Source organism: Haemorhous mexicanus, chromosome 4 (assembly GCF_027477595.1).
Source record: "Haemorhous mexicanus isolate bHaeMex1 chromosome 4, bHaeMex1.pri, whole genome shotgun sequence".
NCBI classification, from domain to species: Eukaryota; Metazoa; Chordata; class Aves; order Passeriformes; family Fringillidae; genus Haemorhous; species Haemorhous mexicanus.
Window position 1 is genome coordinate 50596121 of NC_082344.1, and position 14001 is coordinate 50610121.

The 14001-nt window shown below is 42.6% G+C and overlaps 1 protein-coding gene across 1 annotated transcript in view; it reads left to right on the forward strand.

Annotated features, from left to right (window-relative positions):
• The first annotated feature begins 174 nt into the window (after nt 1-174).
• The window catches only part of SCFD2 (sec1 family domain containing 2), a 187972-nt gene continuing 174145 nt past the window's right edge, over nt 175-14001 (forward strand). The window contains exons 1-2 of the mRNA XM_059844840.1: nt 175-946; nt 5594-5762. Coding sequence (XP_059700823.1) covers nt 211-946; nt 5594-5762 — 905 coding nt within the window. The 5' untranslated portion in view covers nt 175-210. The remainder of the gene's footprint in view (nt 947-5593; nt 5763-14001) is intronic.

Consider the following 14001-nt stretch of genomic DNA (forward strand, 5'->3'; position numbering starts at 1 on the left):
CATCTCCAGTGCCGGGGCAGCGGCTGTTCCCGTGGTGCCTCCCAGCGCAGGCGGGGCTCTCACAGGCAGGGCAGCCCCGGCAGCCGCAGCGCCCGCCGGGCACCGCCAGCGCCCCGCCCCGCGCGCGCGGAGCCAACCCGCGCCCGCAACGCCATCGCGCGGCGCCGGCGGCGCGCCCGGCACGTGCGGCGTGTTGTGGCTGTCACCGCCATGGCGGTGCCGGAGGTGCTGCGGCAGCTGAGCCGCCGAGCCTGGGAGCCCGCGCTGGCCCGGGCGCACCGTGCCGCCGTCCTCATGGACACGCCCTCCGCCGAGGCGCTGCACTGGGCCGGCGGGGCGGGCGAGCTGCTGGCGGCCGGGGCGCTGGCTGTCAGCGCGCTGTCCGCCGAGGCGGCGGTGCCGGCGGGGACGGCCTGCGTCGTGTTCGTGGTGAGCGGGACGCTGAGGGGCGGCGCGGCGGCCGCGGTGCGCGGCGTGCTGGAGCGGGGCGCCGTGCGGCACTGCGTGCTGGTGTGCGGCGACGAGGCGGACGGCGGCGGGGCGGCCGAGCTGGAGGAGACCTTGCGGCGGTGGATGGGCGAGGACGGCTGCGCCGAGGTGGTGCTGCGGGGCCCGCCGCTCCTGGCGCCCGTCTCGGCGGAGCTCTGCCTGCTGCCCGGCCTGGCAGCGCTCCTCCCGCCGCTGCCCGGCCCCGGCGGCCCCGGCCCCGCAGAGGTCGGGCTGGGTGCGCTGCCCGCCGAGCTGCGGGCGGCGGTGCGAGCCCTGGTGGGTGAGCTCGACTCTCTTTTCACCGCCCTGGGCCTGCGGGAGGAGAGCTTCGCTGTGGGGGCCCTTAGCAGGGTGGTCGCCGCTGAGCTGGCGAGCTACGCCTCAGCCAGAAACAGGAGGAGGACAGCCACCAGTAAGGCCTCTGTCATCTTCGTGGACAGGACGTTGGACCTCGCTGGTAAGAAATCCTCAGCTAGTATGGGCTGTCACTCTACTGGGCCCATACCCACCCCACCGGGAGGGTGACAGATAGTGGGAACCCTGGTGACCTGGTGTTACCAAAAATCCATATTCCACTTTGTACCGTGTCCTCCCATGGCTATATAGCTCCAGTTCCAGGTCTTTGGTGGGATTGCTCTTAAGATCTGGTCTGCTAGAATACTAGGTTACCAGGCAGTGATGGTAAAACTCTGGGCTTCTTCTGAAGCTTGGAGAAACATGGCTGGGTTCAAAGCTGTAGTTCCTGTAAGTTCCACATCATCCTGCTCCAGTAGGAAAACTTGGTGTTCCAGTATTCTCCTGGTGATACCCAATGTCTTCCTTTCTGTTCCAAACAGCTATTACCTTGTGGGATATGTATATGATAGTCTTTTGTCCCAGTGTCAGTTTCATGCTTCCTGGATTAAAAGCCACTGCTCTCTAGCATTCAGATCATCCATTACTCATACTATCCAGTTGTTTGGAAAAGTATCTTACAGGCTGCTTCCATGACCCCAGACACTGTGCCAATACCTCTAGTGCCAAGTGCATCCTTTCATGCAGAAATAGCTCAAAGGTTTTGGTAAAGTGGTGGTCCCTGGAGGTCAGTGACCCCGAAGTCATACTTAATTGCCCAATGAACTGAAATTAGGAGAAAAGTTGGCATAACTGAGCTGGTTACTCTCCTGTTCTTCCTGGTTCGTGTTTAACATGATCTTACAGAATAAGCAGCGTGCAGTTTGGTTCCACGGGTTAGTGGTTTGAAGAGTAATTGTATTAAGCCACCAGGTATGCAAACAGTTCTTCATCTGGCAACACTGGGAGCATGTTTAATCCCATGGCCATGATGGTTGCTTGCACACCCTTGTGTCCCAGTGGATCATAGAAATGAAGAGTAAGGCAGAAGGCTCTGCTGGAAATCCAAAATCTTGTTTCTAGCACTTCCATTTTGCTGCAAGCTAGAAACCTTAACTGTGCCTGTGTACCACCTTGAGATGTGAAGGAAATGATCTGCATGTTTCAGACTAAGCCTTATGGATTGCTGTGAAGTATCCAGTGAATCTATTTGTCACTCTTACCTTTATGTCTGTCTAGGCAGATACACATCTCTGTGTAACCCTTAGCTATATCTATATGCCTGAAAGTGTTTCTCTAGGTATGTGTATTGATATAGGAATAACTGCGTTTTCTATCCCAGTCAAGCATACCTCCTGCTGGCAGGCACAGGGTGGGGGCCTGGTTCTGTTCGTAGTCAATAATTTGGGTCATCATTTTTTGCCACCACCTGTCATGTAGCAGGTACTTGGCACAGTGTTGCACCCTGCAGCTTGACTTTTTCTGAATTTTCCTCCAAAAATTTTTTCCTCCCATATTTTCACCATTGTGTATCCTAACAGCTGTAGGGTTCATAGCTATCAACAAGGTGCTAAAGAGCAGCTATGAATCCAGGCAGTTAATGCTGTGCCGAGGTTGGGAAGATTGATCAGAAGACTGCAGGAAAGTGGACTTGGATAAGAAACCTTAAAATGAAATTATGAGAAGAGTGTTGGTTTGGGGTGGGGAAAGGATTTATTTATGCACTCAGATAGTGAGAAGAAATAAAAACGAGAAATAGAGCCAGGTGTGGGATGACAGGGAGCTGCCTGGCAGGGAGACTCTTGAGGAGGTATGAAGAGAGATATTTGGTACCAGCTTAAACCTGGGAAGGGAAGTGTAGAATCTTGTACTTCAGTAGCAGAAGGTTTTTTGGAGATAACACCAGGGCTGTACTGAGCAACATTGGAAGGAAATATCAAAGCTCACAGAAGCATAAGAAGTTACAGGATTTGTTTTTTTAAGATTTTATTCTCAGTATCCATAAATGAAATTAAGACCCCTGCATACAGCCATTCTTTTGTTACCAACAAATGCCTCCAGAATTCATTGGTAATTTCATTTAATTATTCCTATGGTTTGGACATGATATTCGTGCTATCAAATACAGTACAAACTGAAGGAAGAAAAATCCAGTGCATTTCAGAGGTAAAGCTGTATATGAACCTGAATTTAGTGCCACACGATAAGATTTGTTTCATTGGTTTGCTAAAAACTCTACAGTAAGGAATACACAGGGGAAGCAGGGGGTGTAGCTAGTGAGTGTCTGGCTGCTGTTAAAGAACGGATTGGTTGGCTTTGCAAATTGTGTCAGCTACAACTTGTATCAAATGTCACCTATTTCAGTTTGTAAGTTATAATGTAAAGAAAAAGTGAAATTAGAACAGAATGATATATAAGAGTTCTTGTATCCTGAAAGCCAGACATAAGCCTGGCATGAAAGCTCCTCTTTTGCAGTGGTCAGATAACTTGCTGTCACACGAACGCTCAGTTTGTCTGTACTTTGGCAGCATTCAAAACCATCACCTGTGCCTTGAACACTGTTGCTCATGAGAAGCTGCTGAGCAGTCTGTTGACTGTCCTCAGAAGTAGTGAATAGAGAGGATCAAAACTAGTCCCATGCACCCTTTTGAAGTCAGTGCAGTTTGGAAGTGACTCCCTGTGATTTCTTGTCCTAGTCTTGTGAAGTTTAACAATCTTTTCAGGCTTGGTTAATTTATGCAGTTGATTGGGGTGGCAGTCACTTTTAAAACCTCCACTAGATGTTTTGTGATTGATTTGATGAGGCATGGCAAAGGCCAGTAGCACAGGTGGACTAGTGGAAACCTCCAAGAAATAACAGTTGTGGGAATGAGACAGAGGCTCTCATGGAAGCAGCTTGAGTATTCTGAGTCTTCCCCCTATGCCAGGAAGAAAGGAGGGATGTCAATAATTAATGTGGGCTTATTTGCATTTGAGGTGTTTCTGGTTAACCAAATGTCTTAACTAAATGTTCCTCATGTGCAGCATGTGTGGAGAGACAGATGTTGCTTCCAGTATGTGGGGTGGAGGTTCAAAGGATTATTGTTGTTTTTCCTGTGCAGTTTTGCAACTGTTGCAGTGTGCCTTACACATGACTGTTCTAGTAAGAGCAATGTAGAGATTTTGGAGAACAAGATAGCTTCAGGAGTCACAAAGACAGCCCAGCTCATTCCATCTGTATTTCACTGGTCTAACTCTGACTGGGAATGTTAGAAAGGGAAATTGCTGTTATTCTGTAATTGTTGCAGTTTTGGGTGAAACAAATGGGTAATAAACCAGCTGACTGGTCAGATGTCCGCACTGCAGTACCACCCTGTGTTGGACACTTGTGCCTTCTTTGCTTTCTGTGGATAAAGGCGTTGCCAGCACAGAGTTTGGCTTCACTTTTATTTTCCTTTTTCATCCTTGTTTCTCTTTTCAACATTTTGCAATACAGAAAAGTGGATAAACCATGGAAAACCATGGCTTACAGCCTGGATACCTGGCTGCTGTAGAATTGCTGGAGACAGTCTTCTGCTTCTGCTATCCAAGAGCACTTAATAACCTGACCTTAGCAATGTACTTGATATAAGAGCCTTGTTTGGATTTATGGAGCATGTGAAGCTAATTCAGCTGTTGAAACAGATATTCTCTGTCTTTGGAAATGATGAAAACATAAGAGCAGATAGCTGCCACACAGATGGACTTAGATGGAGTGGGATCATAGCCTGAGAGAACTTTTTTCTGCCTCTCAGTGGTGCTTCAAAAGTTCCCATTTTTCTGTGATTAAAGCTAGGACAGCAAAACTAAGCTCAGCACTGCTTTCCAGCCCTGTGTTGATGGCTGAACCATAGCTTAAGTGGCAGACAACAAATACCTTCAACTTGCTCCTGACCTAAAGGCAATACAGTTTCTGGTCCCTCCCTCTTGACTTTTTTATCTGTAGTGCGTGTCATGTTTTTCTGCTTTGACTTGGCTCACAGTCCTAATATTTTTTAAGTTGGTTGTAGAGCCTATGTTGGAAATTCATGAATGGAAAGAAAAGCATGTGTGTTTGAAATCAGGAAAATTGAAGAAAACATGCCAGCTGGAGTTCAGAGTTTCTCTTGGAATACGGTCAAACTGACATTTTATACTTTGTAACTTGGGTTGGTTTAGTTATTTCATGTTTGTTTCACCTGAGCTGCCCTCAGTTCGTATAAAAGTGATATGATCTTGATTGTGGCATGCCATTGCTAATTGTTTATTTTAATATTAGGCTGGCCTGTCTGGGTAGCTATTTATGCAACTTCTATATAGTCCTTTTAAGCACAGCCTTAGTCGTTTATGCAGAGAAGTATAGTATGCGTGTGAGTGTATATATAAATATTTGCTTACTTTTTTAATAACCATTACAAATATTATTTAACAAGTTCCTTAGGCAAAGAAAAATGTTTTTCATGTCTGAGTGTAAAATCAGAAAATTTAACAGCTGTAGAACTTAAGTCTAATTTAGTAGTAATAGTAATAGTGCTTTTTAAATGAATCTGAAATGTTTTAGGTGCTTTTAACTTTATACATTCTAGAAATTAATTTTACTTTTGTAGAAAAATATTTTTGAAAAGCTAAATGTGGTTTTGATGTTAGGAGTACCAATACCCTTCTCCCCAAAACATGTAGTTATTTTCTTTGCAATTCCTTGTGTTTATTTGTTTTTCTAGTTATGCACCTGATAGTTTTTGGCTCTTTTTTTGTTTTTTTCCATTTTCTTCAGGAGCAGTTGGTCATCATGGTGACAATCTTGCAGAGAAGATTCTTTCTGTGCTTCCTAAACTTCCTGGCCACAAGACTGATGTAATGGTTAACATGGTGGAACTCACAGCACTGCAGACTACAGATGAAACTTGCAGTATTATAGCACCTGGCTGCTTAGCACAACCAAAGTAAACATTCTTTTCTTCTTTTTTTTTTTTTTTTTTTATTTTTTATATTTTTAATGTTGAATATGTTTGTTATCTCTATGTGAAAAAATGAACAAAGAACAAGACTTTAGGAAAACAAAAGAAAAGAAAACAGTCAAGCTTACAGCAAAACCCCATCTGGTCGTAATTCTGCTGGAATGTAATAGTCTGGATGTGTACATTAAGTGAGTAGGCCAGATAAGACTTCCAAAAGTGGAAGAATCTCAAGACCTTTTAGATTTGGGTTATTTAAATTGCTGTAGATTACTGTAGCAGAAATCAGTATTGATTAATACCAAGAATTCTCCTTGTGATGTTTCGTTTTCTGCCTAATAGGTCATGCAAACAGGTAGGTCTCAATGGTGACTTTCTTTTCCCATAAGGCTCTTTATAAAGTTAGCTGGATGCTGAATTTAATTTAAGGTTATATCCCTGTTTTCAAACACAGTACCTGTGGAGAAGGATAATAAGGCACAAATTCAGGTATACAATCAGCTTCAGGGGGCCTGATTTTTGCTTAAACAAGAACAACCAAAAAGCAGTAACTTCAAACAATTGTACTTAACTATGTATAATGTGTAGCTAAAACTTTACCAGTGAAGTGCATCAGATTTGATGTCTAACTTTCTAAATTTACTTGTCCAAACCAAAACTCCCCTGCAGCTTCTGTTACTATGCAAAAACAAGGAAACATACCTGGTGCTGGTTTCACTCCTCAATAAATGTTTTTCTCAGCAGTGCTTTAGAAATTGATACAGTGCAAAGGAGATTAAAAGTTTTTTCTCTTTTACTGTAATGCTCTCCTCATATATTAGAAAGTGGTTTTTCAAGATGGGCTATTTAATATAGTTTCTATTAATCTCTTTTGATTTGTTTTGTGATTTTGCACCTGCACTGTATCCTTTTTCTTCCCTTCCCCCAACAAAGATTTCACAGATTTCCACTGTTAGCAGCATATGGTCTTTATTTTCTGAGAGCCTCCAGATCCTTTGTCACCTTCCATCTCTCACATGTGCTGTAACTGGGTCCAGTTTCTAGGTTTTGTATTGCATACCTCTTTTCTTCCATAGAAATTGGAGAGGAAATGTTTCCTCATAGAGGTGGACTCAGTTGTAACTTGCTGCCAGGGTGATTAGCTTAAATAAAATTTGTTCTGGTTTGCTTCTCACTGTCTGCTTTCCCACTGATTCCTGAAGTAGAAGTGAAATGTCTTTAAAGATCTGTCTGGACAATAAAGTGAAGAGGTCATTGTCCATTTGTGGTAGCTTTTTGTGCTAACTTTGAGTAGCTACCATTAATAAAGAAAATTCTGTCAGTGTGGGCTAGGAAAAAAAAAAAAGATATTTACTGCCCTGAGATTGTTGACCTGTGCTACCACTCTATTGTTTCTCACATTATAGACATTGAGGAGACTAAAGGTAGTGCTGGTATGCCTTCCCATGGCTAAATTATTACTTCAGTCATGTATTCATGGTTTTAGTAACAGCTGACAGAGTTTTACTATGATCTAAGGTGGCTAGTAGTATACATTTACATCAAGGTTTGTTTGCCTGTTTGCTGGCTAATGGGAAGGTGCCCTCTGTTAACAGTAGTTAGTCTTAAGATATTTTGCAGTCTCATATAGACACAGCTGCTTAAAGAACAGCAGGATTTGGCTACAAGATGCAAGTGTGGCAAAGATGGATGACAGCAGCTGATACCTGGTACCAAAGCAGTGGTGCCATTAACACACTGGTCTATAACAACTTCTCCAAAATACCCTCCCTCTGTAAACTCATGGTACAGAAATAACTCATCTGTTACACTGGAAATTTTTAGGAACGGATCAGGCAGATATTTTAAGCAGTCTTCATCTTGCCTTGTAGCACAGCAAAGGGACAAGATGATATCTGAAAATCTCTCTTGTTATCACTGTTCACAACTGAAGAAGAGTTGTGGGCCTTAGAAGAGTCTCCAAACTCCAAGTGACTCTATGATGTTCAACCTGTTTTTCTCTTCTTCTCCAAGTATATAATGATCAGAGATAGTTCCTAGTTTAAAATAGGCACTTCCAAACTAGCTTAAGACAGTTGATGAAGAGTGCTTGAAACCATAACAGTGGCTGAAGGTGGTAATTTCCATTCTGTTCAACAGGACTATTTTCAGTACTGGCTTATAAATGCTAACATTAATCTTCTTGGCTAGTGTAAAGTGGTTGCTTTTCTGAAGCACTGAAATGGATTAAAAATTCTCAGCAGTAGGTTTCTGTGTCAATTCTGTAAGAAATTCCTTAGGATGCTCTCAATTCCTCATCAGCTTGGTTGTTGCCCTTGGTAGCTGGCTCAGAAGTGTTTCTTATAATTGAAAACTTAAGTCTTCATTTGTATTTGCAAATGATGCATTGCAAGGAGTGTTCCTCTGCTTGTAAATTTTCTGTTTACTCTGGTGAGTGAAAGTGCCAGCCCTTTCCTCAGAGACAGGACCAGCGACTTCAGTTACACCCAGATGAAATGTGTGGGGGCTCTTTCACATGACATTTTGTGATCAGACTGTGGCATTTCAGACTCACATATTCAGAATATTTTTTAAATGTTTTCATTATTTTCTTTCAGTAATATTTGAGCCTGCTGTAGTGAGAGAGGAGAGAGAGTCTGGTCCTTGCATACAGCTTGCTATATTTAACTTCTCTTATGGCATGCCACTCCAGCAGAAACATCTGGGCTCAGTTACAGAGTTAGCAAACTGAATTAATGAATAATTTATGGTTGGTGTGGTGAAATAAAGCAGGGTTCTTTTCTCAAATCTAAGGAAATAATGGGCTTCTTTAAAGATTTAGATGAAAATGTAAATGCCATATGCTGCTTGAGTTACTGTACTTTGAAGGTGCTCTCTTTGTGAGGGAGGGAATTTCTTAAAAAAATCCAAACTATTCTATAGTTCTTGTTTTTTAGTTTTATTAGACTCAAAAATCTCACAGAGTAATTGTTTGCCCTACTGTAGTCACTGACATGCTGCTGTTCCAGTGTGGATGGTAGTAGAGTTATGCTCTTTCAGAATTGTGTCAAAATACTTGATTCATTTTTATATACAGGTGGATGTACACAACAGAAGAGAAACATTTCATAGGTATTTAGCTAAAGACATCCATTCTTGGTGAGAACTGCTGGTGTCTTGATTCAGAAGAGTAGCAGCCACCCTGTCCTTTCAAACAGATGATGCATAATAGAAGTGAAATTGTAGTGAAAGCTTAGTGGTAGGGGTGATTTGAAAAAATTGATTACAGTTCTCTTGCTGGTCTTTGTATTTTGATAACCCATACAGTGTTTTTGGAGAAATTCTTCCAAATTTCAGCTTCTGATTTTAAGCATGCGTGTAGTGGCTTCTAGGTGTTGTCTGTTTGGATGAACATCAAGCTCTGTGTATTTGTGAGCAATCCATCCTGAACATTTGGTAACATTTTGGCCACATTTTTTCTCAAAGCACTCATCTTGTGTTTTTAAGATCCTTTTTTAGCATGTTGAAGCCTCTTGTTGTCAGTAATTAGTTTATTTTGATGGAGGTTTATCTTTTCTGACTCTTGTGAGCTGGGAGCTGAGGTGCATGAAGGCCCTGTGGCTCCCTAAAACCCCAAATGAGGGTTCAGATGCCTGACTCCTGATCATAGACCTGTGGTGTGTGAGAAAAAGATTTATGTACACTGTGGGCAACCAAAGGAATATCTGTTTACTCTTTTTCAATATGCTCTTTTATTAGCCAGGAACACTTTTGATATGCTCTCCTATTTTGCTGAATAGACTGAATATTTAATTTGCTTATGCACATTTTAAGAACTCTGAATGGAGGTTTCTTGCCTGATTTTCCACTCTTGCTTCCTTTCTCCAATGTTTGAAGTTTGCAGGCTTCTTATAATTCAGTATGGTGTTAAAACCTTCTAAAAAGTCCAGATTTTTATTTAAAAATATGTGTATTTAATGCAATATACAAAGAACCATTGGACTCCTACAACAAGCATTTTTCCATAAAGGTGAAATATTTTAATGTGACAGAATTCATGTTTGGGCTGCTATGCCTAAAGCACTTCAATAAGCAGTATAGCTGAGCTGTCTGGGCACTTTTGACAGAGCAGGTGGAGCCTCTGGGGGGAGAAATAACAAGTTGAGTATGAAGTGACCATGTTGATGGGTGTGCTGCAGAAAGCATTTTTATGCAGGCCAGATGTTTGAATCACAGCACCCACAAACATCTTTCCTTAGGTCTTGTATTAGGAGTGGAAAGATAGGTGTGATGGGGGAGTGGGTTAAAAATTAGGACATTCCTGGAGATAGAATGATGAAATTTCAGTGTCTCATGTCAGTGGCAGTTGAAAATACATACTTCTCCCAATCATTCTGATGTTGTTATTCACATTTTGGACTGATCAGTATTTTTTACAAACGCTACAATTTGGATGGAGAAGAAAGCCCTGCTCCAGCTGCATCCTTGCGTTTGGGTGTGATGTGATGATTCAATGCTCCTCTGGTACTGGCGGGACTTGGATAACCCCAAACCTAAAGGAAGGCCATGAGGTGAGGGGACTTGTATTCCAGTCTTGGTTCTGTTTTCAGCTTGCAGCATGATCTCAGGTCACTTGATTCCTTTCTGCCTCTGAGTCCTCTTGTAGTTCTTGTCAAGGAACTGTTTTCCAAACCAGGAAAACAGGGAGTTTCTTAGGATACAAGTTTGCATACTGAAGGCAGAAAAATCTTAAAGGTTCTGATCTCTGGGGTTGCAAGTAACAGTGCAAATGGGTGCAAGGGGAGTTAAGGTGTCAGGACTACTGAAAACAGGATCTCCATTTGTGCTTTCTTTGGTACTGTGTCCTTCCCACTCCTACTCACAGTGCTGTGTTGCCCTGGGGAGGGGAGACAGTTTTGAGTTGCATTCACCTGGCCCCCTTTCCTGGGAACTGATGGAACAGCAGTTCCAGTGATTGCTGTATAACACACATGCAGTATTCTTTGAACAGTCACATGTGTGATGTCAATTTCAAATGAAAGATTTTTGGTGTGTATGGCAAAGAAAAGGGCAACAAAAAATAAAACTGGAGAGGAGATTAAAGTCTCCCTTTAATCTGGGAAATAAACTTTTTTGAATGGCTGATTTTATTCTCTTGAGGTTTTTTTGTTTGATTGTTTTTTTAATTAGGGAACAAGCATCTGAAGAATATTGGTGTTTTGTTTTTTTTTAAATAGTGTGGTTCTTGGATCTTTTTGGTATTTTCAATCTTTTAAAAAAATATTTCCTTTATGTCAGCTGTAGATATTAATTAGGAATGGAACCACAACTTTTTTTTTTGCATGCATACATTTTTGGAAGCTTATAATGAGAAGGTAATTTGGGACAGTGTTATTCTTGAATGAGCTGGAAATTTATGGCATAAATACGAGAAATTTTCCTGTCTGGAATGTTAATATTAAAGAGGAAGCATTACTATTGCAGTAAGAAAATCCAGATGTCACAACTATATTGCTTCATATCCACTGCGAGTCTTGCAGAGGAGGAAGCGTAACCCAAAACAAAGGATGGCAAGGCTCTTTTAGACAGGGAGAGAGACAGCTTCGTGCTAAAAACTGATTTTGGGTCTGTCCCAGTATGTAGGTGGTGGCTCAGCATCAGCGGGGTGCTCCCTGCCCATCCCTGCTGCTGGGAGGGGTGTTCCTCCGGCTTTTCTGCTGCGGGACACTTCCCCCTGCTGGAAGCTGTATGCTCCTGCTCTCCCGGGACCCAGCCTTCTGTCCCTGCTGCAGTGTTCTGCTGAACTCTGCTCCTAAAGATTGTTTGAAACCTAAACTCAATGCTCCCAAGACAAAAAATCCCCAAACTAACCCAAAAGAAGCCACCACTCATGGTACAGCTGTTTCCTATCTGCTTTTCTGAACAAGGTGAGCAGCACTTTTGGGGAGATAAGGAAGTTTTAACTGCAGAATTTATGAAAAGCAGCCATCCCATTGCATTAAATAAAACTCTGAAACTTCCTTTCAGCAGTGACAGGTGAAATTACAGCCTGGCCCTGTGCTTCCAGGACTCCTGTTGTGCCACTAAGGTCCATGTTCAGGGAGATGAATTGTGCTTTAGAGAGTTGATATCTTTTGCCTTTTCAGCAGTCCAACCAGGAGATGCTTCACAGAGTGGTGGATTGGGCAGTAGGACAGCCCCAAACACAGCATTCCTTCCTCTCTTCCCCGTGCTCCTGGACTGGCAGCCTTCCTGATCACCACTTTATTGTACTCATACAGGCTTAAAGCACAGTCCTGAATCAAGGCCTATTTAGAGTTTCCTCATTGTTTGAAATTTCTCAGGGCATCTTCTTGTTGGAAATAAGAGCCCGGGCTGGATCAGCTTCTGGGGTTTGTCAGTCAAGACAAGCTTTCCAGGAGATGCTTTCTGCTCAATTTCAAACCAGCCAGAATCAAATGAATGTAATTGACTGTTGTCACAGGATGAGATGAACAAGCTGATAAGATTTATTATATTTTACAATAAATGTGTATATTTGCCCGGATTCTTTCAACATAGGACCTCACTGAAATGGAAAAACTGAAGGGGTGACAGAGCTGTGCTGAGAGTGGAAAATTCTGGAAAGAGGTCAGGACCTCCAGCTTGCCTGTGCTGTGTAACATACAGCATTGTTAGAAGACCTTGCTGCCCCTCTGCAAAACCCCAGTTTGCTGCAGTAGTGAGTCTGTTGAGGTAGGCAGCAGAGGAATCTCACAAGGGTCTTTGTTCAAGCCTCCTCCTCCCTAATAGGTGCCACGTTTTTGTCAATTGTCTATTACGACAGGGCTCAGAAGCCTTAGAAGTTGTCTTCTAGATAAGAGGAAGTTTGAAACTTATTTTCCTTGAGATAAAGAATGAATTGAGCTGACAGGCTCTTGGCATCATTTGGGTGTCTCTTCCTTATCTATGCCTCTCAGCCCACAGAAAGGACTTCTGGGGGCTGTGGGAAGCTGGACTGCTCAAGATTTCATTCTTGTATTTTGAGAACCTCCAACTGTCCTCTTTGTCTAGGCTACCCAGGCTTAGTAATGAAAGTGTTCAGGTGGAATTCAGGCTGTTTTTCCTGGGCCCTCTGACACTGTCATAGCAGTCCTCAGAGTACAAGGATCAAGAGTTTTCAGATGCTGTTGCCTGTAGAATCAGTTTGGTGAAAATGGCAAAATCAGAACACTTCATGCTTAATTTTTTGAAGAACTTTTTAGTTCTGAAGAAGAAGGACTCCCTGTATTTGTATTATTCTCCATATTCTCTGCCTCTATTTGAGTTCTGCCATTAAGTCCCAAGTTTTTGATTTTCCTTTGTCCATGGAAAGACACAATAAATTTGATTCTTACCCTGAAGTTCTCCAGCCATCAACATGTCCGAGTACTTGCATCTTGACCTGGTTATCAGAGCAAGGTAGCTTAATACCTATGAGGAAATTCAGTGAGTACAATCCCTCAGATAGTTTGTCTTCTGGCTGTTCCCTTGTTACCATTGTGCCCTGTTCTGCAGGCTCATTCCTTGCAAGATAAAAAGAAGGACGAATCTCTTTTTGATGACCTATCAGAAAGACTAACTACTGTCTGCACTCAGGACAGAAAGGGAAGATCTTTACGTTGCTTAGAGGCAAGGGGTTTTTGTCTCTCTGCAGCATTTATTTTAAAACTGACATTGCTTTTTTTGTTCCCTTAATGGTTTTTTTTTGTGACTTTTGTGAGTTTCTTTTTTCCCCTGTGTAAGTTTGCAAAGTGGTTTTCTCTTGGTGTGGCCACAGTGCATTTTCCTGCACATGTATTCAGAGTTTAATAGTAGCATGAAGACTGTGTCTGTTTAAGTAGACTTTGTGGTTCTCCAAAGCGAGCTCTGATCTTTCTTCTGTTATAGTACTATCTCCTGGAGACTGTTGCTTTGGCTGATGTTGTGAGATTTTTCTAAGATTAGCTCTTACTCTGTTTGGCCATCTGCCTTCAAGTTTGCCTCCTAAATGACCTCAACAGCGAGGTTTTGAAATGCAGTGATATGCATTGGCCTTATTACATACTGCAGAATTACTCATTTGCAGTTCAACCATAGTGCCAGAACAGAGAGTGACTGAATGACCTGGAGGGGTGTTTTCGTTTATCATTTTAATACTATAAAGTAAGCCTGCTGTATCTTACAGCAGAGTGAAATGTGCCATAATAGGCTGATGAGAAGAACAAATGACAGCTGCTCATTTGGATGA